General features: G+C 36.8%; 1 protein-coding gene and 1 long non-coding RNA gene across 5 annotated transcripts in view; one reads left to right on the top strand and one right to left on the bottom strand.

The window, feature by feature from the left end:
* SINHCAF (SIN3-HDAC complex associated factor) overlaps positions 1-4,930 on the top strand; it is an 88,080-nt gene extending 83,150 nt beyond the window's left edge. For 3 of the 4 annotated variants that reach the window (XM_077170447.1, XM_077170446.1, XM_077170449.1), the window contains exon 6: positions 521-4,930. In XM_077170447.1, coding sequence (XP_077026562.1) covers positions 521-680 — 160 coding nt within the window. In that variant the 3' untranslated portion in view covers positions 681-4,930. The remainder of the gene's footprint in view (positions 1-520) is intronic. The other variant, XM_077170448.1, reaches the window with a different exon arrangement.
* The window catches only part of LOC143691643 (uncharacterized), an 82,119-nt gene continuing 61,606 nt past the window's right edge, over positions 4,304-24,816 (bottom strand). The window contains exon 3 of the long non-coding RNA XR_013179626.1: positions 4,304-4,713. This is a non-coding gene — a long non-coding RNA (uncharacterized LOC143691643). The remainder of the gene's footprint in view (positions 4,714-24,816) is intronic.

Genomic DNA, 24,816 nt, shown 5'->3' with positions numbered 1-24,816 from the left:
AGAATGCTAATTTTTTTTTAAGTATGTGATCCTTGGGTGTTTTGTTGTATTATTATTTTTTAATGCCTTTATGTATATTATACATATATATATATCTTTTCACCCCCCATATATTTTTAATCAACTCTGTATTTAATTAAAATAAAATAATCAGCTCTATCAGCCCATCTATGGTAGCTGTTTTTCTCTAAGGGTTGTTGAATTTAAGAGAAAAGCATTAACAACCTTAGGAACAGCCTCAGAGAATGACTTCTGTTTCTTAGAATGCCTTCTTCCTCCATTAATATTTGATAAAATTCCAGTGTGACATTTAAAAAAACTAGGTAATTCCCATCACCTAGACAATTTGGTTCACTTTAGGTAAGAGCTCTTTTCATTTGAAATGTGCTAAGATTGTGAAAGTAGAACTTTTGGTGGTTGTGTTATACTAGTTATAGAGATAAGTGGATTTCTCCCTTTTTTTGTATTCCTATTTTTCTGCCTTATTAATATATTTTGTTCTCCCCTTTTTCTCTTTTAGACAGAAAATATGTTGTGGGATTATCTATAAAGGCCGTTTTGGGGAAGTCCTCATTGACACACACCTATTCAAGCCTTGCTGCAGCAATAAGAAAACAGCTGCTGAGAAGCCAGAGGAGCAGGGGCCAGAGCCTCTACCCATCTCCACTCAGGAGTGGTGACTGAGGTTTATATGTAGAAGGGGAACAAAAAAAATTTTTTTTTTCTTGGAAAGACAACAAAGCAACAAAGTGACCCTCCTATTTTTGACTTGGATACTTGCTATTCTGCCAAAAGACAGTATCTATAGAATGGTTTTGAATGGGTTATTTTCCCCCCCAGTTCCATAAACTCTGAAGCCAGTATCTAGCTTATTAAAAGAAAAAGAGAAGTGTATATAATATTTAAGATGCTGAGTATTTCATAGGAAAGCTGAATGCTGCTGTAAAGTGCTCTTTAAGTCTTTTTTTAAATCCCCTTCTCAAGAATGAAATTAGGGGAATTTCAGGGGACAGAGATGGGATTTGCTGTATGATAAACCATATGTAGTTTTAGTCTTTTCTATATTGAGAAGCAGTGGTTGGGGCATTTTTTAAGATGGCTGGCTACACTTGTTTTCCCTCATGATAGTAAATTTGTCATAATTCAATAATATGGACTTGCCCCTAGAGGTATTTGTTGATAATTTTGAAATATTAAGGTCTTGCCGAGGTTCTGATTATTCAAACCTGTACTACTGAATATTAAGCAGGACAGACTAAGCTTTCTGGTGCAAATACCTTGAAAGAAAAAGTAATTACTAAATATACAGAGAGGTAACTTGACTGTATATGTTGCATTCTGTGTCACCTCCATATTAATATTTGATAAAGATTATAATTTATATGAGACTTCTAAAGCAGAATCAAAGCTCCTCTTGGGGAAATGGCAAGGCTTCAGGATAAGTGATCCTATATGAATAGTACCAAAGCATTACCACGTGGTAGAGAACACACACTATTAAAAATGTCTGAAAAATAAAGTGTGCAAGTCTTCAGGATGGCACAAAACAAAGGTTAATGCTTCTTGGGGCACATTTCTTAGAGGGCTTGCCTAGTGTGTATATAATTGACTTTTGTTTGTGTTATATGACTGTTTAATGACTACATTGAAAATCTGCACAATTCAGTTTTAGCTCTGGATTACTTCAGTTGACCTTTGTAAAGGTTTTATCTGTGTAGAGTGGGTGTTTGACTTGTTTTAATCTATTAGGGTTTTTTTTTTTTTCTCTTTTCAATATTTAAAGTAAAATTCTACTAGAAGAAAAGAGGTGTGTGTTAATGCTGAGTGGGTTGGTTTTGGTTTGGCTTCTTTTAGTCAGGCTTTCTGAACGTTGATATGTTAGGTGATAAATAAGTCCTGAATATGGAGCTATTCAATTCTAAATCTATTAAAAGCCTCTCACTTGAATCCAAACCAAAGTACTCTCATTGCCTCATTTCTAAAATATCAGGAAAAAATATCACTTCATGAGGGGAGGAACATTTTGCCTACCTTATAATAATAACATGACTCAGTGCTTATTTTTAAAACTGGATTTTAAAAATTGGGTAGTATAATAAGAAGTGAGCCACTTTTTATAGGCACCCTATAGTTTTATAGTTCTTAATCTAAATGTAAGATTCTATATTTCTTCCTTTTGAAAAAACCTGCATGCTACATGCCACCAAATACAGAGGCTACACAGTGAGTTGGGTTGGCTCTCCCACAGCCTTTGAGGTGTATTACAAGAGTCCCAGCCATTATCATCTTCCTCCTGAGTTATATTTGAAATGTTTTTTTTTTGTACATTTTGACTGCAGTATTGGTGGTAGAATATACTATACTATGGATCATCTCTACTTCTGTATTTATTTATTTATTACTAGACCTCAACCACAGTCTTCTTTTTCCCTTTCCACCATTTCTTTGCCTGTAGGATGTACTGTATGTAGTCATGCACTTTGTATTAATATATTAGAAATCTACAAATCTGTTTTGTACTTTTTATACTGTTGGATACTTATAATCAAAACTTTTACTAGGGTATTGAATAAATTTAGTCTTATTAGAAAATAAAATCAAGCTTTTTTGTGGCTTTGTTGAAAGGTCTTTGGTAAGAGAACTAATGTTTTTGGCCATCACACATACTTAATTTAGGACCTTAGTATTATAACAAGCCACAAGGGAAAAAAATTCCTCTTTGCTGAGAAGTAAAGACTTTGGGAAAAGATAATTTAACTGATGTTCACAATAATTAACATAGTGGATAAGATGATTTTAACAGTGAAGAACAAAACGTTCCCAGTATTTTAATGTCTGATTTGGTTTTATTGTCTATGGCATCATGAGAAGCATCACTGAGAACTTAGAGAAATTATAAAAGTTGGTTATAGAGAAAGGTAGATTTTGGCAGTTGGGATCAGACCTGGGCTCTCTAATTTCTGGCTCTCCCTCTTTTTAGCCATTTGAGTTCTTGGCCTTTGTGAGCCTCCTTTCCTCTTCTATAAAATAATTAACCATTTATTTCACAGAATTATGAGAAATCCAAAGAAATGTAGTCTATGTAAAAAAGTTCTGAAAGCTGATTATCTTAACTACCTTGGAAAAGAGAGATACATGGGCTAAACTTTTCATAATTATTGTTAGGGTTTAAATTTGTTTTGGGGTAGGATTGCCCAGATGGTTTTGCCAACATCTAATCTAGTTATTATTAGGTTGTCAAGTTAACCTAGGATAGGGAAAAGGTAACATACCTATAGTATTTATTGTTGTGTAACACATTACCACAAATTTTGCAACTTAACACAAATTATCTCAGTTTTTGTGAGTGTCCAGAGTCTGGTATAGCTTAGCTGATTCTTCTGCTAAGCTCTCACAGGCTGCATTCTTATCTGGAGGCTTGACTTGGGAAGAATTTGCTTCTGAGCTCACGCAGGTTGTTTACAGAATTCATTTACTTCTGGCTTTAGTGATGAGAACTGAGGCTTCTTACTGGCTGTTCACTGGAGGCTCCTGTGGGTCCTTTCCATATGGGGTTTCCCAACATAGCTGTTTAGTGAAGCCAGCAAAAGGTGACCAGAGCACTAGATCTGCTGGCAAGATGGAGTCTCCTTATGTCCTGCCCACATACAAGGGGAGGGGATTATGTAAGCAGGAACACCAAGAGATGAGGAATGGCAACCCTGAGGACCACATTGAGAGTATGTCTGCTACAGTACCTTCTCTAAAAAAAAAAAAAACAAAAAAAACTGAATTGTTTGAACTTGGGCCCCATTGCCCTACAATGCAAATGCTTTGTGTAGCAACTAAGGAAAATTTAAAAATAGTGCTCCCATTATGAAGTACCTATTATGTGCCGGTTGCTTTTAAACATTATATAATTAACTCTGCAAAGTAAAAGTCAAGGTAAGTGGAGGCACAAGAAGGTAATGAGTAAAATTTGCTTTACTGATTCCAAAGCCTTTGCTCTCCTAACTGGACACTGCCCCTATTATAATAGTGGTGACATCATCTCTAACCCTCATTTGGAAGTGATTATTTGGGTCTCTGTTTTCCTTCCTTCTGAAGGCTCAAAATGAGGGGCAAATTTTGCCCTTGGAATGAGGTTGACCTTTACTCTGACCCTGTTAATCAAATTTGTTTTTCATATATTGAAAGTACATATTATATACTATCTTTTTTTTGTGGAGAAAATAGTTTCCTGAAGATTTAGTAGAACAACTGGGTATTTTGAAAACCAAGGTCACCAGAACTATACTTTCTCTATAGTGAAGAATGAAAGATGAAAGATACCCAGGGAACCTCTCTTTATTCAGCATCCTTGGAACAGTTTCCTAAATTCCCCAGACTTAACATTGTAATGCTCTGGCAATCATTTTTGTGTTGATGTTAAGTGAACTGGGAAGGGAGGAGGAAGCCAAATTGGATCAAAGATAGATAATTTCACAGGCTCATGTTCATCAAAGAAAGGGATCAAGGGTTCTGGCTAACAATTCCTGAAGCTTGGAGTCTGGTTACTTATTGTAATCATGAGAATGCTTTAGGTATCAAATACCTTACAGGTTAGAAGCTGCTCATTATTTAATGTTGAGTAGGGGGTCTTGGACATTCTTGCAGCCTTCAGTGTAAGAACTTAATCATTCAGTTTAGAAAGAGACAGAAGAGGTTTTGTCAGAGTATCCTTTGTCTCAGTGCCTGAAAGAGGAAAAAAAGATGATGTACTCTTTTTGAACTTCTACTCTTTATACTTTTGTAGCTTATTTACATTAGCTTAACCCTAACCAGGTGTTAGTGGTTTTTTTTTCAATTGCAAGGGAGAGAAGTTGTTTTATGTTTACATTTACTTTTAATCATAAAAATAAAGGTACAAAAATCTCAAAATTCTTAAGCAAGTCACAGTGAGTTAAAAATAGGAGCCCAGACAATTTTTTTAGGTAACAAGTATATTCTAAACCTATTACTACCTTTACAACCCACTTCGGTGTTGATTCTTCCCACACTCTCTAGGGCACCCACCAAGGATTCCTCATAGGTTATTCCAAAGCACTCAGCTTACTCATGTAGCCTCAACAGCACTTGATAACAATTGATAGTTCCTTTCTCAACCACTGACTGATAATACCATAGTTTCCAAGTTTTTCTCATCTCACTGGATTCTCTGCAACCCAGGCTTCATTTCGGCTCTCTTCCCAGTTTGTCTTCATTCCCATGGTCCCAAATACCATCTAAAATATGCAGGGCATCTCCCAAATCTTATCTCTGGAACTTTTTATCAGAGTGGTGGCAGGAAATAGATGCCGTACTCAGATTGAATAACTTGAGGGAAGTTTAATAAAGTGGCGTTTAACGAAGGTGTGCACAAGGAATAGGGAAACCCCAGGGCAGAGTGCAGTTCCTGGTACTAGTAATACTATTAGGGTGCTGTTACTAAGTCTGAAGCGTTGAGGGGAAGGAGTAGTTCATGGAACCATGAAATAGGCTATGTAAAATGCCCCGGGAATTGGGGAAAGCAGCAGAGATAAATAGCATTACCTTACACTTTGACCAACTCCATCAAAAGCTAGAGAGCAAGGGAGTTTGTTGACAGTCCATTCAAATCAGCTTCCCCAGTGCAGAGAAGGGTAGAGAAGATCTGGAGCAGATGTTAAGATACCCAACACAACTGCCTCAGACCTCTCCTGCAGTCCAATGTGCCTTCACTTAGGTATCTCAGCTGAAATTATGTGCCTTCACTTAGGTATCTCAGCTGAAATTAAGAAATTTCCCAGTTCCCCTCCTCACTTAGACCTTCCTATCCCCAAAACACCTGGTTTTTATCTTTAAAACAGCTGAAACCAAAACCTACGGGATCTTTTACTTCACTTTATTACAATCACCAAATTGTGTCACTAGTGACTTTTTCATAAATATTTCCAAAGAAACATGGCTGTTTCTATTCCCTAAAATACCTCTTAAATCTATCCACTTCTTTTCATCTCCACTCACCCACAAGTCAAACCACCCTCACATTTAATCTAGACTATAGCAATAGCCTTCTAATTGTGTTACTATCCATAGTCCATGGTTTATGTTAGGTTTGCTGTTCGTGTGATACAGCCCTATGGTTTTTCTTTTCTTTTTTTTTTTTTGTGGGTTGGTGCATGGTCCAGGAATTGAACCTGGGTCTCCTGCATGAAAGGCGGGCATTCTAACTACTGAACTACCCATGCACCCTATTTTTCTTTTAAAAATGTTTATTCTAGTGTTATATACAACCCAAAACTTCCCCTTTTAACCACGTTCAAAATATATAATAAATTGCAGGTAGTTATGTTCACAATGTTGTACTACTATCACCCTTACCATTACTAAAACTTTTCCATCAACCCAAATAGATATTGTACAATTTAAGCATTAATTCCCCATTACCTACCCTGGCCTCTGGTAGCCTGTATTCTAGTTTCTGACTATGAATTTGCTTATTCCAGTTATTTCATAACAATGAGATCTTAGAATATCTGTTCTTTTGTGTCTGGCTTATTTCACTCAACATAATGTCTGCAGGGTTCATTTCATTTTGTCACAGGTATCAACTTTCCTTTTTTATGGCCGAATAATATTTCATTGTATGTATATACCACATTTATCCATTCATCAGTTCAAAAATGATCTTTACAAAATAAGAATATGGATGTCACATGCCTGCTTAATTTTTCTTTTTTGTGTGTGAGGTCTAACTTTTTTGATACCCACTTGTCTATCTGCCATTATAATGCCAACTCCCTGCAGTAAAGGATTTTTTGCCTCTACACTGAGTATCTTCTATCCTAAAACCTTTCTTTATATGGACTAAAATGTCATTATCTGGACCTACCCTCTTCTTCGGTGTTACTGCACATAACCTTTTTCTTTTACATTGTGTGATCTAACCATTCTGGCCTTAAATTCCTCTAACATGTTATGTTCATCCATACTTGGTGCCTTTAAACACACATGGTTCCTTCCCTCTGAACTATCTCCTCGCCATCCTATACGTAAAAAACATCTACTTTTCAGGTTTCAGTTTAGGCACCAGTTAGTGAAAGCCTTTCAGAATATCTCCCCTCCTCCTGCCTCCAAACATACTGTTATATGCTAAATAGGATCCAAGAAAGCAGGAAACATGTCTTTTGCCACTACTTTACCTCCTAGTAGCTTTTAATAGGAGTACCTTTTAGTATGAGTGAAATAAATATTAACTGATTGATTACAACTGTGTATTCAGAAGTCATGTTTATAGAAGAGTTGAAATGTGTGCCAACAGTCTTGAACTTAATTGAGGAATTGAAAAAAAGTTTTTAATCTTGAAAAATTATAAAATAAAGTTCAAAAAGTAGTACCTTCACCTAGATCCATGAATTAACATTTTACATGTACTTTCTCTCTCTCTGTATCTAATTTGTTCTGCAGAATCATTTGAAATTAGTTTGTGGCACCATGACACTTCGTCCCTGCATACTAAAGTATGCATCTCTTAGGAATGTGGACCATCTGCAAAACCACAATCCCATTACTACACTATTGTAACAATAATTTAATAATATATGGTAGATCTGTTAAGAATATATTACTCCAGTTGTCCAAAATAAAATGTCTTTTAGAACTTTTTTCCCCTATCCAGGATCTAGTCTAGGTTTACACAAGCATTTGGTATGTCTCTTAATCTGGAACAGTGTTCTCCATCTTCTTCCCCTCACTTTTTTTGTTGGTTGGTTTGTTTCAAATTCAGTGAGATTTTTGAAGTAACCAGCCCAGTTGTCTGGTATAATGCCCCATATCCTGAATTTGTCTAGTTGTTTTAGTAGATTTGGATTATACTTTTTAGCAAGAATATAACATAAGATTTTGTCTTTTAAGCATTATTTTAAAAGTGGATGCTAAGATTGATCACTTAGTTAAGAAGGTGACTGCGAGATACCTCCATTTTAAAGTACATGTTTTTCATTTTCGAGTAATGGGTCTGTGGGGTGATATTTTGAGACTGGGTGATGACTGTTTTTAAACTATCTTTCATTCAGGTATTCATTAAGCACCTATCTATATTCAGGACCCTACTGCAGGTCCTTGACACTTGAGAAATGGAGGCTAAAATCCTTAAATCCTTTTATTTGAGAATCCTTGCTTGTTAAGGTGGTATGCTTTATTCTGCCATTTAATTGCATATGATTTTTATTTTCTTGATTTCTCTGTGGTTCTCACTGAGAAATATAGAAGTAAGGGGTTAATATCACTACAGCATATCTGAATACACAATAGAATAGATTCAGAAGACATGAGTTCAAATCTTGGTTTTGCTACTTAATGGCATGTGATCCCTAAAATTTTCCCTGAGCTCATTTCCTCTGTTGTCCCTGAGCTCATTTCCTCTTTTGAGTACTGGAGGAAATACTGCCAAACAAAGAGCCATAGTAAGAATGAAATGAGATAATGCATAACGAAAGGCCTGTCCCATAACAGGTAAGCAACGGTAGGTCTGTTCCATCATTCTGAATCTTTAGCATTGAGGTCTATAAGTGGCTATGATAGGAATAAAAACTTTTTTTTCTGCAGTTATGGTGAACACAGCTAAGATCTTAAACAGTTCACATCAAGAACACACAAAAAGTCCTAAAACTTTCTTAGGTTTCCGTGTTTAAAGGAGAAAATGTATTTATTACGAGATCATGCTTGGCTGCACATGAATCCCAGGATTGGGTAATTGTCTAGAGGGTATAAAGCAATGCCAGACAATAATTAAGCTGTACGAAAGTGTGCTGAAATCTAGGGGGTGGCCAAAATAGGCTCTCAGGATGATTCTTGGTGAACAGTAAAATTTGACTATACTGTAACAGCACTATGGAGGCCGATTCATAAAACACTGAAATGATATAACACCTCTTAGCCTCAAGACTGAAGTCTGTAAGTATAGTTAGTTGAAGCCAAGCCATTTGCGGCTTAGGTCAGTTTGCCCTTCTTGAATAATTCTAATGGAGCCTCATTCACATTATATTCTACAGAAATGGTATCCCCTCCCCCCAGTTATGCTAGTGCCAGAGACAATTCCGCCTGAGTGCACAATTTCAGGGATGTTTTTTTCTCGGCCCTGGCAGCTTGAGAGTCTGCTTCTTAAACTTGCTGTCAGGCAGACTCCATGTCTCTTTGTAAATTTTTCTTTTCCAAATAAGTCTGATGGGGATTTAGTAGGGAAATTTTTATGGCTGTTTCATAAAGGAAAAATGTCATTAAGCAAAATGAAGAAATCTCTCATAGGATAGTTAAATATTTATTTATTTATGTGTTTTCTTCTGGAGAACTAAAACTGTTTCATATATACTCAGTAAATATGAATTATTGAGGGGGTGCCAGATAATGACTGCCAGGAAGAAGTAAGTCCTTTCCTAAATTCAGTGTTCTATCCTGGCTCTCTAGCTTCCCTTATGTACAGTATTATATAAATGTCCACAAGGTGGTGCCACTTACACATAATAGGCTAAGAAAGTTCTATTTTCATAAAATTAGAGGGTCTAATAGTGCCTTCATTTTACAGATGAACCATGGCCACCCAGCTTAGTTAATGGTGAAGCTGATCGATTGCTGCATGCAGTCAGCTAAATAATTTTATCAGCTCAAATGTAAGCGTTGGGGAAAAAGATTTTTTTATGTTAGGAGGATCTTCCTATTTCTTTCTGATGAAGTTAATTTTCATCTTTAATATAATAAATCCAAAGCCAATCCTTGCATTTTCTTCAGTCTTAAATTATCAGAAAGGAGAAAGAAAACATACTTGTGTTGCCCTTAACCCAGAACACTGCTATTATGGATAAAGAAATGCTACTACAGGTTCAATTCTTGGATATAATAGACCTAACACATGTTGAGCCTTTAGGACAGCCTACATGTCTGGCCAGTACTTTTGTGGAGATTGAGTTGATGTTGTCTAATTGAGGTCACCAGTTACCAAACCTTCAGAACCTCCCATTGATCTAGTCGAGAATACAGCATGTTACCACCATATCTAAAGTGGTAGGTAAGGCTAGTCCACTGATGTGTACAAAGTAAAACTTTGTGCTCCTATTTCTATTTATTTTCCTTATCCTATTTTTTGTATTTTTTATGTATGTTTTATAAAGCACAAATTATTAGTATATTGGTACATGTACATAATTCATAAGGAATATTAGGGGTAAGCTCAAATTTTGTTACTAATTGAAGGAACTGATCAAAAAAGTTTGAAGAGAGCTGTGTGCTTCTTTGTATGTGTGTTACATGCCAATAAGTTTGCTTAAAAAATATTTGGAGGGCGGTGCAACTGGCTCAGTAGGTAGAATTCTCGCCTGCCATGCCAGAGACCTGGGATTGAGTCCCGGTGCCTGCCCATGCAAAAAAAAAAAAAATAATATATATATATATATATATATATATATATATTTGGAAATCACTGGTCTAGAGACTATATGAGTGATGGAGGGCTGGGAGTGGAGACTGTTTTCAAATACATCAGATCATTTTGGTGACAGAGAAGGTGAATTTATGGACCATTCTTAGATTTGAAGGAGAAAGAGGGGTAATTCGGTCGTTAGAACTGTTTTATATTATGTGCTTATCAAATGGTTGCTTCCTCTCCCACAGTGTAATGTTTCCTTCCCCTGCCTTTATCAAAGAGTGCTGTGTTTTTTGGAATGGGATATCCTTCCTCAGGAGTAAAGTTATTAAGCATGGCTTGCCATTGGTGAAAAAAAAAATACAAAAAAACCTGGAAGTTACCTAGGAACTTCTAGTTTCTTCCTTTTGCCTTCTATTCAGTTGTGTACCCACAATTCTTGGTCCCATCTTTTTTTTCTTAATCATGTTTAAAGTCTGTAGAGAATAGTAGGATTGATCAAACTGGTTTTTTTTCATCAAGGGTAAAATCCTTCTATTTGCCAGTTAAACTATTGAAGGCGCTGAAGTGGGCCAGGACAGATAATGTGATGTTTTCGTTTATAAGCTGCCAAAATATAATATACCAGATATGGAATGGCTTTTAAAAAGGGAATTTATTAAGTTGCAAGTTTACAGTTTTAAGGACATAAAAATCACCAAATTAAGATACCAACAAGAGGTCACCTTCACTCAAAAAAGGCTGATGCTCTCTTGAACTCCTCTGTCAGCTGGGAAGGTACCTGGCTTGCAACTGTTGGGGTCTCTCAGCTGGGAGGGCACATGTGCCATCTGCTAGCCTTCTCTCCTTATTTTATAAGGCTTCCCCGGGGGACTTTTTCCTTCTGCATCTCCAAATATCTCTGGCTTTGTGGGCTCTGTGGACTTAGCTTTTTCCAAAATGGTTCCCTCTTAAAAGGCTTCAGTAAGCAACCCCAAGTTGAATAGGTGGAGATATATCTCCATGGAAACCATCTAACCAAAAGTTACCACCCACAATTGGGTGGGTCACATCTCCATGGAAATAGTAAAAAAGATTCCACTCTGCAATAGTGAATGAGGTTTAAAGGACATGGCTTTTCTGGAGTACATGACAGTTTCAAACTGGCACAGATAACTTGCAAGGTTTTTTAAGGAATGTGAAGAGTGAAAAATGGAAAATCAATTACATTTATATTTAGTAGTTGTAAAAATGAAGCTCCACAGTTGGCCAAAAAATAAGAATAAAAGTAAAAGTAAGAAAGAACACCCAAAACATACCTTATCCCCTTACCCCCATTTATTTTTTGTCTTTTTTTTCTTTTATGTCCATACACTGGATAAAGGGAGTGTCAGTCTCAAGGTTTCCACAATCACACGATCATACCTTAAAAATGCTGTAGTTATTCAATCATACTCAAGAATCAAGGTTATTGGATTACAGTTCAACCATTTCTGTTATTTCCCTCTAGATACTCCAATACCCACAAAACTGAAAAGGGATATACTACATAAGAATAACCTCCAGAATGACCTCTTGACTCTATGGGAAATCCCCCAGCCATTAAAACTGTTTTGTTTCATTTAACTTACCCTCTTTGATCAAGAAGGTTTTCTCAATCTAATGATGCTAGGGCCAGGCTCATCCCTGGGGTCATGTTCCACATTGCCAGGGAGATTTACACTTCTCACAGTCATGTCCCGTAAAGGCAGGAGGACAGTGAGTTCACTTGTGTGGTTGACTTAGAGAGTCCACATCTGAGCAACAAAAGAGGTTCTCTTGGGGTGACTCTTAGTCATAACCATAAGTAGGCTTAGCTTCTCCTTTGCAGGAATAAGATTCATAAGGGCAAGCCCCAAAATCGAGGGCCTGACCCATCAAATTGACAGTCCCTAAAGCTCATGAGGATATCAGGTCTTCCCCAGATGGGGAAGTTTAATATTTCCTCCTTTCTCCCCACACCCTCACGGGGACTTTGCAAATACTTCTTAATCTTCTGCCCAGATTGCTCTGGGATTTCTTGAGACATCACACCAATCTATACAAGCCAACAAGATCTCACTCCCTATTGAAGATTCGTGTTATGGTGTTCTAGTAAGCTGACCATACAATTAAATTAGATAGCATACTTCTGAAAATACAAATTTTGTACTGAATAAATATCTCTCCCTTTGGTCTCACGCAGAAGTTGAGGTTTTAAATAAAATGCAGTCAATATCCTTTATCTTTTAGTCCGATTCACCCAGTCCTATTCAGATCCACTTCATTCATATCTCAATTCTGATAACTTCTTTAGTGTTTTTAATAGTTGCTATACGGGGTAATGCTGGCTTTCATAGCTGCAGAATTAGCTCTGAGTCTCAGGTGTCACATGAATACCCAAAGTTCCAGGAAACAAGGTTATACACAAAGATAAGCTGTACTTGGTATACTTCAAAACTTTTCAACAGATAAGGACACTATCTTAAATGTACAGCTCAATAAATTTTAAAACCTAAGTAACCCAGGTTAAGAAACAGAACACCAGAGTCCCAGAAGTCTGCTGTTCCCAAACCCCATGCTCCTTGCCATTCACTCCATGTTCCCCAGTGATAACTGCCATCCTGACTTCTAACAATATAGATTAGTTTTACTTGGTTTTGTACTTTATATAAATGGAATTTTATAACATCTACTCCTTTCTGTCTGGCTATTTTGCTCAAACTTATGTTTGTGAGATTCATCCATATGGCTGTATATATAGTTTTATATCATTTATCCTCCTTACTGTATATTTAATAGTTCATCATGTGCACATACCATAATTTGTTGATATGCCTTTGGGTAGTTTCTATTTGGGGATACAATGCATAGTGTGTCAGTGATGTTCTACATGTCTTCTGGTGAATATATGGATCCATTTCTGTTGGGTATATATCTAGGAGTAGAATTATTATATCACAGGTGTGCTGGTTTAAAAGGATGTGTGCCCCCTAGAAAAGCCATGTTTTAATCAAAATCCCATTTCATAAAGGTAGAATAATCCCTATTCAATACTGTACGTTTGAAACTCTAATCAGATCATCTCCCTGGATGATGTGATTTAGTCAACAGTGGTTGTTAAACTGGATTAGGTGATAACAGGTCTTCACCCATTGGGTGGGTCTTGATTGGTTTATTGGAGTTCTATTAAAGGGGGAAACATTTTGGAGAATAAGAGATTCAGAGAGAGCAGAACGACATAGTCATGAGAAGCAGAGTCCACCAGCCAGAGACCTTTGCAGATGAAGAAGGAAAATGCCTCCTGGGGAGCTTCATGAAACAGGAAGCCAGGAGAAGAAGCTAGCAGATGATGCCGTGTTCACCATGTGCCCTTCCAGATGAGAGAGAAACTGTGAACTTCACTGGCCTTCTTGAACCAAGGTATCTTTCCCTGGATGGATGCCTTTGATTGGACATTTCTATAGACTTGTTTTAATTGCGACATTTTCTCAGCCTTAGAACTGTAAACTAGCAACTTATTAAATTCCCCTTTTTAAAAGCCATTCTGTTTCTGGTATATTGCATTCTGGCAGCTAGCAGACTAAAACAACAGGCTATACATATTTGCAATTTTAGGAGATATTGTCAAACACTCTTCCAATGTGTTTGTACCATTTTAAACTCCACCAGCAATTCCAGTTGCTCCACATCCTCACCAATACTTGGTATTTTGTATCTTTTTTAGTTTAGCTATCCTAATCTCATTGTGGTTTTAATTTGCATATCCCTGGTAACTGGTAGGGTTATGTATCTCTTCATGTATTTATGATCATTTGTATATCCTCTTACGAAATGTCTGCTAAGGTCTTGTCTGTCTATTGACTTGTCTTTTTTTTCTCATTGATTTGTAAGAATTCTATAGTATTCTGGATATGAGTACTTTGAAGGGTGGGTATATATATAGTTGCAAATATCTCCTCTTACTCTGTAGGTTGCCTTTTTGATCTCTTAATGGTGACTTATAATTTTAATATAGGTTGATTTATCAACCATTTTTCTTTATGGCTAGTGTATGTCTTATTTAAGAAATCTTTGCTACAAGGTCTATTGTTAAATGGACTTTATATGGAACAGAAAAGGAGATTTGCAATTGATAGGAAGTAGAAAAAGCAGTATTGTTCACAATGGTCTCTTTCCAATCAGAGGAATTCAGAAAAGCAGCATTGCTTGTGATTTGTGGACTATCCCAAAATGAAACTGCAATGTATACCATCCACAAGAAATATGTCAACTTCACTCTTATTGTAGTATGTAGTCCAAATATCCTGTGCCAGAACAATTCAGCGAACAGGCTCTTTGACTTTTTATTTTCAAGTGCTAACTATATTTAAAACCCATATTTATTTATTTTTTCCCATTATGGGAGAACTCAGTTATGACTTACATATAAATTTTAAAATATGTATTGATTTATATGAGTGTGTGTGTCTGTGTATGTAATGAAATAATAAGTTCACCAAATTTTGCTTAACGAAGTATCTTTATGTCATGTAGAGGGCAATGCAGTTAGACTTTGCACATGATCATCTTTATCCCAGAACAAATAACCACAGTTAAGAATTCAACCTGTCTGGCTTTAAAATGTTTATATTTCCTCACTGTAAAGACAGCATAACCGCAATATTTATTTAAACAGTAAAAGAGATCCCTTGTACATCCGTCTTTCTACCCCCATCCCCCAACCCAGTAACAGCCTCCATCTTTTGTCTTTCACTTTAGAGTTCAGTATCTAAAAGAGCTCTTGCTCTTTTTCAGTAATGGCTTATTTCCACTGCTACATAAGCAGTCTTCTAAGTCAGTTGATGGCAGAAGAGTCAGGGAGGTTTATTCTCTACAGCCTTATCAGCATTAATAAAATACTGGCAGGCAGAAGAGATAGGAACATCAATGGTTTCTATTTTGTAGCTCCAAAAAGAGAAAGTTTAGGGAAAGAGGAGGAAATGTGTTTTTGGAAAATAAAGGAAAGTTTATTTATCAATAAAGTGTTGATAAATGGTTTCTACTGGTTCTTATGTTTGTGAAGTCTTTGTGTCCACACCCACTCCTCACATGCCATCCCATCTTTAGAAAGAGATGAAACCTAGCCATAGTAACTTGACAATGAAGATCCAAAATGAATCCTCAAAGTGATGGTTCTGAAAACCAGCAGACAAAAGTAATCAAGATAATTGGGGTAGAGGACACTAACAGTGATGGCAAATGAGTTAGGCAGTGACCCAATAATTTATAGTTTCTGCTTATGGTCCTTTGCTTACAAAGAAAATTAATTTAATCTGCATATGTCAGAGAGTACAATCTTGCCATTTTAAGTTTGTCTTCATTGTTGATGGAACTGTGACTGGAAATAGAAATCCAACTTCTGTTTAAAACAGAATCACCTAAAATCCCAACAAGTTACTTTTCAGAAATAGGAAAACGAATAACCAAATTTATCTGGAAGGGCATGGGTGCCCGGAATAGCTAAAAGTATCCTGAGAAAGAAAAATGAAGTCAGAGGTCTGACGTTAAGGTGTATTATGAAGCTACAGTGGTCAAAACAGCATGGTATTGGCATAAAGATAGATAAACTGACCAATGGAATTGAATAGAGTGTTCAGATATAGACGCTCTCATCTATGGACAATTGATCTTTTTTTTTTTTTAAATTTTTTATTAATTAAAAAAAATTACAAGAAAGAAGCACAAACATTCCCAACACATAAACTCAGCAATTCACAATATCATCACATAGTTGCATATTCATCATCATGATCATTTCCCAGAACATTTGCATCAGTTCGGAAAAAGAAATAAAAAGACAACAGAAAAATAAAACAAACAAAAAAAAATTTTTACATACCATACCCTTTATCCCTCCCTTTCATTGATCACTAGCATTTCAAACTAAATTTATTTTAACATTTGTTCCCTCTATTATTTATTTTTATTCCATATGTTCTACTCATTTGTCGACAAGGTAGATAAAAGGAGCATCAGACAAAAGATTGTGTTTTCACAATCACACAGTTACACTGTGAAAGCTATATCATTATTCAATCATGGTCAAGAAACAAGGCTACTGGAATACAGCTCTACATTCCCTCCAGCCTCTCCATTACATCTTGAATAACAAGGGGATATCTACCTAATGCGTAAGAATAACCTCCAGGATAACCTCTGGACTCTGGAATCTCTCAGCCATTGACCCTTTGTCTCATTTCACTCTTCCCCCTTTTGGTCGAGGTTTTCTCAATTCCTTGATGCTGGGTCTCAGTTCATTCTAGAGTTTTTCTCAATCCCTTGATGCTGAATCTCAGCTCATTCTGGGATTTCTGTCCCACGTTTCCAAGGAAGATCCACACCCCTGGGTGACGTGTTCTATGTAGACAGGGGGAGGGTGGTGAGTTTGCTTGCTGTGTTGGCTGGAGAGAGAGGCCACATCTGAGCAACAAAAGAGGTTCTTTTGGGGGTGACTCTTAGGCCTAATTTTAAGTAGGCTTGACCTATCCCCTATGGGGTTAAGTTTCATATGAACAAACCCCAAGACTGGGGGCTCAGCCTATAGCTTTGGTTGTCCACACTGCTTGTGAGAATATCAAGAATTCAACTTGGGGAAGTTGAGTTTTCCCCCATTCTCACCATTTCCCGAAGGGGACTTTGCAAATACTTTTCCACTCACTGATCAAATCACTCTGGGATTTATCAGGGCATCACCTGGACAAACCAACAAAATCTCATGTCCTACCCAAAGTTCCAAGTACTTAAGGTGTTCAACCAACTATCTGCATAAGTTATATTAGGAGATGCACTAGTCAAAATATAAATTTGTACCAAATAAACATTTTTTGCTTTACACTCACACATGTTGAAATTTTAAAATATTAATTACCATCTATTTTCAGCACACTGCAGTAATGACATTCTTTTGTTCTTCCTCATGCAAAAACATTTTTGAAATTTGTACATTTAGTCACTATCATTATACACTGTCAGCATTCCTAGATTATACCATCTCAATCTTTATCGTCTATCTTTCTTTCTGATTTCATTTATGCCCCAGCCCTCCTCCCTCTATCATTCTCACATGCAGCTTCATTCAGTGTTTTAACATAATTGTATTACATTTAGGTAGTATCGTGCTGTCCATTTCTGAGTTTTTATATTCAGTCCTGTTGCACAATCTATATCCCTTCAGCTCCACTTACCCAATATCTTACCCTATTTCTATCTCCTTATGGTCTCTGTTACCAACAAAATATTCTAAGTTTATTCACTAATGTCAGTTCATATCAGTGAAACCATACAGTATTTGTCCTTTTGTTTCTGGCTAATCACACTCAGCATAATGTCCTTAAGGTCCATCCATGTTGTTACATCCTTCATAACTTTATTCTGTCTTACAGCTGCATAATAGTCCATCTTATGTATATGCCACAGTTTGTTTAGCCAACTGCCTGTTGATGGACATTTTGGTTGCTTCCATCTCTTGGTAATTGTAAATAGTGCTGCTATAAACATTTGTGTGCAAATGTCCATTTGTGTCCTTGACCTCATGTCCTTTGAGTAGAGACAGCATATAGATGGGTCCTGTTTTTTAATTCATTCTGCCAGACAATGTCTTTTGATTAGGGAGTTTAATCCATTAACATTCACTGTTATTACTGCATGGTAGTACCTTCTTCTACTATTTTGCCTTCTGGATTTTATATGTCATATCTAATTTTCCTTTTTTACCTTTACTCATAGTCTTACTTTCTACACTCTTCTCCACACCTCTCTCTTCTTTCTTCGTATCTGTCTCTAGTGTTCCCTTTAGTATTTCTTGCAGAGCTGGTCTCTTGGTCAAATTCTCTCAGTGATTTTTTTGTCTGAAAATGTTTTAATTTCTCCCTCATTTTTGAAGGACAGTTTTGCTGGATATAGAATTCTTGGTTGGGAGTTTTTCTCTTTTAATAATTTAAATAAATTATTTAAATTTATAAATTTAAATTTATCCCACTGTCTTCTTGCCTCCATGGTTTCTGCTGAGAGATCTACGCATAGTCTTATTGGGCTTCCCTTGTATGTGATGGATTGCTTTGCTCTTGCTGCTTTCAAGATTTTCTCTTTCTCTTTGACTTCTGACATTTTGATTATTAAATGTCTTGGAGTATGTCTATTTGGATCTATTCTCTTTGGGGTACGCTGCACTTCTTGGATCTGTAATTTTAAGTCTTTCATAAGAGTTGGGAAATTTTCAGTGATAATTTCCTCCATTAGTTTTTCTCCTCCTTTTCTCTTCTCTTCTCCCTCTGGGATACCCACAACACATATATTCATGCGCTTCATATTGTCTTTCAATTCCCTGAGTCTCTACTCATATTTTTCCATTTTTCCCCTATATTTTCTTTTTCTTGTCAGATTTCAGATGTTCTATCCTCCAGTTCACTAATCCTATCTTCTGCCTCTTGAAATCTACCATTGTAGGTTTCCATTGTTTTTTTCATCTCTTCTACAGTGCCTTTCATTCCCATAAGTTCTGTGATTTGTTTTTTCAGACTTTTGGTTTCTTCTTTTTGTTCATTCCTTGCCTTCTTTATGTCCTCCCTCAATTCATTGATTTGGTTTTTGATGGTTTTCCATGTCTGTTCGTATATCCTGAATTAATTGTTTCAGCTCCTGTATGTCATTTGAATTGTTGGTTTGTTCTTTTGACTGGGACATATCTTCAATTTTCCTAGTGTGATTTGTTATTTTTTGCTGTCATCTAGGCATTTAATTACCTTAACTAGTTTATTGTGGAGATTTCTTTCACTTCTTTTACTTAGGGTTTTCTTGCTGGATGAATTTGTTGTCTATCTGTTCTTTGACATTCAGTTCAGCTTTTTCTGGACCTCTAACTTAGGTTTTGTTTAATAGAGGAGAATTTTTCAGTTCTTGCTTTCTTGTTTCTTACCCTGCCTGTATGGTGCCTTTCCCCCCCACACACACTGAAGAGGGTCTACTTAGATATTATAGACCCCAGCCAAATTTTCCCAGACCAAACTGGCCTCCTATGAGGAGGAAAGAGTCACCTGCATTGGTTTTCCCTGAGGGTGAGACCCAGCAGGTTGAAAGACTTCCTGTGAAGTCTCTGGCCTCTGTTTTTCTTATCCTGCCCAGTATGTGGTGCTTGTCTTCCTGCAGGTCCCACCAGCATAAGATGATGTGGTACCTTTGATGTTGGCAGACTCTCCCTGCTGGGGGTGTGGTGGAGACAGAGGAGAGGTTGTAGGCTGGTTTTAATGGGTTCAAATTGCCAAGCCCTGGTGTCTGAATTCCTTGAGGGAGGGATTCCACCTGAGTTGGGCTTCACCCCTCCCCTGGTGAAGCCATAGTCTCCAGATAAGCCCTCAAACCAGCTTGTTTCATTTGCCTATGCCTGGGGCAGTTGCAGCCTGAGAAGTCCTGCCGCTATATCCAAAGGCAATCAAGCCTTTGTAGAAACACAGCCACAGAAACCTCTGTTTCCTTTTTTTCCCCCTTTTTCCGTCAGCCCTGCCCCCTTGGCATTGGGGCAAAAATGAGTGACCTCTGCTTTGACCAGGTTCAGCTAAGCTGGGGGGCCTATTTTTAGTATTCAGAATTTGTTAATTAATTCCACAATTGGTGTTTGATTTTGCTCAGTCCCTGCTGCTGGTGAAGTCTCTTTCCTTTCCCCTCTGGGAAGCAGCCTGTGGGGGTGGGGTGCCGGCTGCCGCGGCTTTGGAAGCTCACGGTTTTGGGAGTGCTCACAACCAGTTCAGCTGGTCCTTATTGGGGTACGCTGTGTGTCCAGTCACTGACGTGGCCCCAGGAGCTGTTCTGTACTGTTTCTGGTTATTTAGTAGTTGTTCTGGAGGACGAACCTAAATGCGCACATTGTTAAACCGCCATCTTGACCTGGAAGCCTCTGACAATTGATCTTTGATAAGGCAGTCAAGCCAACTCACCTGGGACAGTACAGTCTCTTCAATAAATGGTGCCTAGAGAACTGGATATCTACATGCAAAAGAATGAAAGAGGATCCATATATCAAAATGGATCAAAGACCTAAACATTAGGTCTAAGACTATAAAAATGAAGAAAATGTAGGTGAATATTTTATAAATCTTATAATAGGAGATGGTTACCTAGACCTTACACCCAAAGCACGAACATTGAAGAAAGAAACAAATGGGAACTCCTGAAAAATAAACACTTTTGTGCATCAAAGAACTTCGTCAAGAAAGTAAAAAGACAGCCTATACAATGGGAGTCAATATTTGGAAACGATATACCAGATAAGGGTCTAGTATCCAGAATATATAAAGAGATTGTTCAACTCAACAACAATGAGCTGTCAAGACAGACAACCCAATTACAAAATGGGAAAAAGACTTGAACAGACACTTTTCAGAAGAGGAAATACAAATGACCAAAAGGCACATGAAAAGATGCTCAACTTTCCTGGCTATTAGGGAAATGCAAATCAAAACCACAATAAGATATCATCGCACACCCACCAGAATGGCCATTATCATTCAAACAGAAAATGACAAGTGCTGGAGAGGATGTGGAGAAAGAGGCACACTTGTCTAGGGGAATGTCAAATGGTACAACTGCTGTGGAAGGCAGTTTGACAGTTCCTCAGCAAGCTAAGTATATACTTGCCAAATGACCCGGAAATAGCGTTGCTAGGTATCTACTCAGAGAACATGAGGGCAAGGACACAAATGGACATTTACACACCAATGTTTATAGCAGCATTATTTATAATTGCCAAGAGATGGAAACCGCCCAAATGTCAATCAACAGACAAGTGGCTAACCAATCTGTGCTACATACATACGATGGAATATTAAGCAGCTGTAAGACAGGATAAAGTGATGAAGTACGTAACAACATGGATGGACCTTACGGACATTATGCTGAGTGAGATTAGCCAGAAACAAAAAGACAAATATTGCATGATCTCACTGATCTGAACTAACATTAATGAATGAACTTGGATAATTTCAGTTAAAAACTGAATCACCATATGTCCATTTCTGGGGATGTATCTTTTAAAGTTAGTCTCCTGTGTCAACTCAAGTAGGCTATAGTAGTACTCAGTTATTTAATCAACCACTAATCTAGGTGTTGCTGTGAAGGTGTTTTGTAGTGGTGATTAACATCTATAATCACTTAACTTTAAGTATAGGAGATTACTCTAGGTAATGTGGGTGGGCCTTATCCAATTAGTTGAAGGCCTTAAGAACAAAAACTCATTTCCCAGGGAAGAAGGGATTCTGCCCCCCCCAAGACTCAGTTTCTAGCCTGCCAGCCTGCCCTACAAATTTCAGACTGACTGAAGACTGCAACATCAACTCTGAATTCCCCTCTGCAGGCCTGCGCTACAAATTTCAGACTTGCCAATCCATGCAATCATGTGAGTCAATTACTTAAAGTAATACACACACACACACACCCTATTGGTTCTGTTTCTCTGGAGAACCCTGATACTGTACCCAAAGTAGATTTGCAATTTGGGGAACATTGCTGTTTTTAATAGAAAAAAATTAAAAATGTTCAACAACAGGGTATTCTTTGAATAAACTGTGCTATAACTATTTGAACAACTTTACAGAAATGAATTAATATGAAAAGGTGTTCATGATAGTGAAAAAAATGGTTACAAAATGATATGTAAGAGATGATCCTATTTTTTTGAAGGAAAAAACACAAATAAAATACACTAGAGAGTAAGAGACTGAAAGGGCATACAGTAAACATTAGGTAGCTCTGGGTGGCAGTTTTCCTTCTTACCGCCCAGGATTCTCTGATTTTTCTACAATAAATATATGTTGTGTTTTTTAAAAAGTTATATTAACAACAAAACTAAACAGCCAAAAAGACTGCCTTTCATGGCAAAGGAAAGGTGATTCCAACTTGAGCTCTAAAATTTCCCTCCCTAGATTTCCTCTACCTTTCTTTCCCATAACAGAGTATAGTAAAAGAATTGGCTAAAAATGGAGGGACCTAGAAATTCTAAAGGCATGTGCCAGCCTCTCTGGCCTGCCCAGAGCTGTGTTTTCCTCATTGTTGGAAATACGAAAATGGAAGGCAGAGGAGAAGGGTCTCTAGATTATAAAGAAATAAATTTTAAAATGTCATTAGGCTAATGGTACCTACAGCTGCTAGACAGTTTACTGCTTGAAAATTTCCTGCTGGGCCTTCCTACCTCTTTAGTGAAGGAGGTAAAAAAGACCATAAAATTGTTACAACAGCACCTGGGTGTGCTATTGTAATTACGGGTTTCTGAGTACTCTGCCCACCCCCAACCCCTGCAATTCCAGTTTTCAGATGTTTAAAACTATGTTGTAAACTCTTCATCCACATTAGCACCTTTGACTGTAGCCCAGAGATTTAATTGTTAAAAACAACAATTATTTTTGATAAAGAAAGAAAGATAAGGCTAAACATATCTGGAACTTATTCTCCCACAACATTTTGCCTTTTGAAATGAAAACTTTCACACAATAGTCATTTGGTATACTTAGATTTAAAAGCAATATAAAACAGTATATTAAAAAGCATTTTTAAATGCCTTTGGGAGTTAAACATTTTTAAAATTCCAATCAATCAATTAAAATTGTTTTAACTATCAGTCCCAAGGAAAATCAAAGTAAACATTTATTGGCTATTTACTAGTAGTGTGACTTTGGGTAATTTAGTTAACCTCTGTGCCTCAGATTTCTCTTCTGAAAAATTGAAATTATAATAAATCTACCTCACTGTGGAAGCCATGGAAGTACTGTTCAGATCTATTTTCAAAAAAATGAACTTGCTGTTCAACTCTAAGGAGTGCAATGAGTTGACAGCCTCCAGTTGATAGCACCTTCAGGATCTGTTTCAGCTTTTGAGCTGAGACCATACTCTTCCTCAGCGCTCGCCAGCCAGTGATTGAGCTCAATGAGGGTATGAGGGTGTGGTCATATGAGCCCAAGATGAAACTTCTCTAATAGGCCAGCTTTGCTCCAGGGTTCTTGGAGTTCCCTTGGGTTGGTCAAGACTTTGTCAGATCTGCAGTGTGGTCTGAGGCACTTCCTGCCCAAACCTTCCTCCTTTCCTTTCATAGATGTCAAATCTGCATTGTGTTCTGACAACTTTCCCTACTCACTCTTGCTTTCTCCCCCTACTCTTGCTTTCTCCCCCTTTTATTTTTCATAGACACTGTCTGCAATAAACTTGCATTCTTTTTTTTTATTAATTAAAAAAATTAACTAACACAACATTTAGGAATCATTCCATTCTACATATACAATCAGTACTTCTTAATATCATCACATAGATGCATATTCATCATTTCTTAGTACATTTGCATCGATATAGAAAAAGAAATAGAAAGACAACAGAAAAAGAAACAAAACGATAATGGAGAGAAAAAAATAAAAAAAAAAAATAAAAAAATAAAAAAAATAAAAAATAAAAAAACTATATCTCAGAGCAGCTTCATTCAGTGTTTTTTTTACTAATTAAAAAAATTAACATAACATTTAGAAATCATTCCATTCTACATATGCAATCAGTAATTCTTACTGTCATCACATAGATGTATGATCATTTCTTAGTACATTTGCGTCGATTTAGAAAAAGAAATAGCAAGACAACAGAAAAAGAAATAAAATGATAATATAGAGAAAAAATAAAAATTAAAAAATACAAAAAATATATAAAAAACAAAAAAAAAAGTATAGCTCAAATGCAGCTTCATTCAGTGTTTTAACATAATTACATTACAATTAGGTAGTATTGTGCTGCCCATTTCTGAGTTTTTGTATCCAGTCTTGTTGCACAGTCTGTATCCCTTCAGCTCGAATTACCCATTATCTTACCCTATTTCATTCTCCTGATGGTCTCTGTTACCAATGACATATTCCAAATTTATTCTCTAATGTCGGTTCACATCAGTGAGACTATACAGTATTTGTCCTTTAGTTTTTGGCTAGTCTCACTCAGCATAATGTTCTCTAGGTCCATCCATGTTATTACATGCTTCATAAGTTTATTCTGTCTTAAAGCTGCATAATATTCCATCGTATGTATATACCACAGTTTGTTTAGCCACTCGTCTGTTGATGGACATTTTGGCTGTTTCCATCTCCTTGCGATTGTAAATAATGCTGCTATAAACATTGGTGTGCAAATGTCTGTTTGTGTCTTTGCCCTTAAGTCCTCTGAGTAGATACCTAGCAATGGTATTGCTGGGTCGTATGGCAATTCTATATTCAGCTTTTTTTTTTTTTTTTTTTTTTTTTAAAGGAAAGACAGAGAGAAGGAAGGAAGGATAGAAGGAAGGAAGGAAGGAAGAAAGGGAAACATTTTTAAACATTTTCTTGTTTTATTGTATTCTGTTTCTCCGTTTTTGTTACATGGGCTGGGGC

This window comes from Tamandua tetradactyla, chromosome 7 (assembly GCF_023851605.1).
Source record: "Tamandua tetradactyla isolate mTamTet1 chromosome 7, mTamTet1.pri, whole genome shotgun sequence".
NCBI lineage: Eukaryota > Metazoa > Chordata > Mammalia > Pilosa > Myrmecophagidae > Tamandua > Tamandua tetradactyla.
This window is presented reverse-complemented; position numbering and strand designations above follow the sequence as displayed.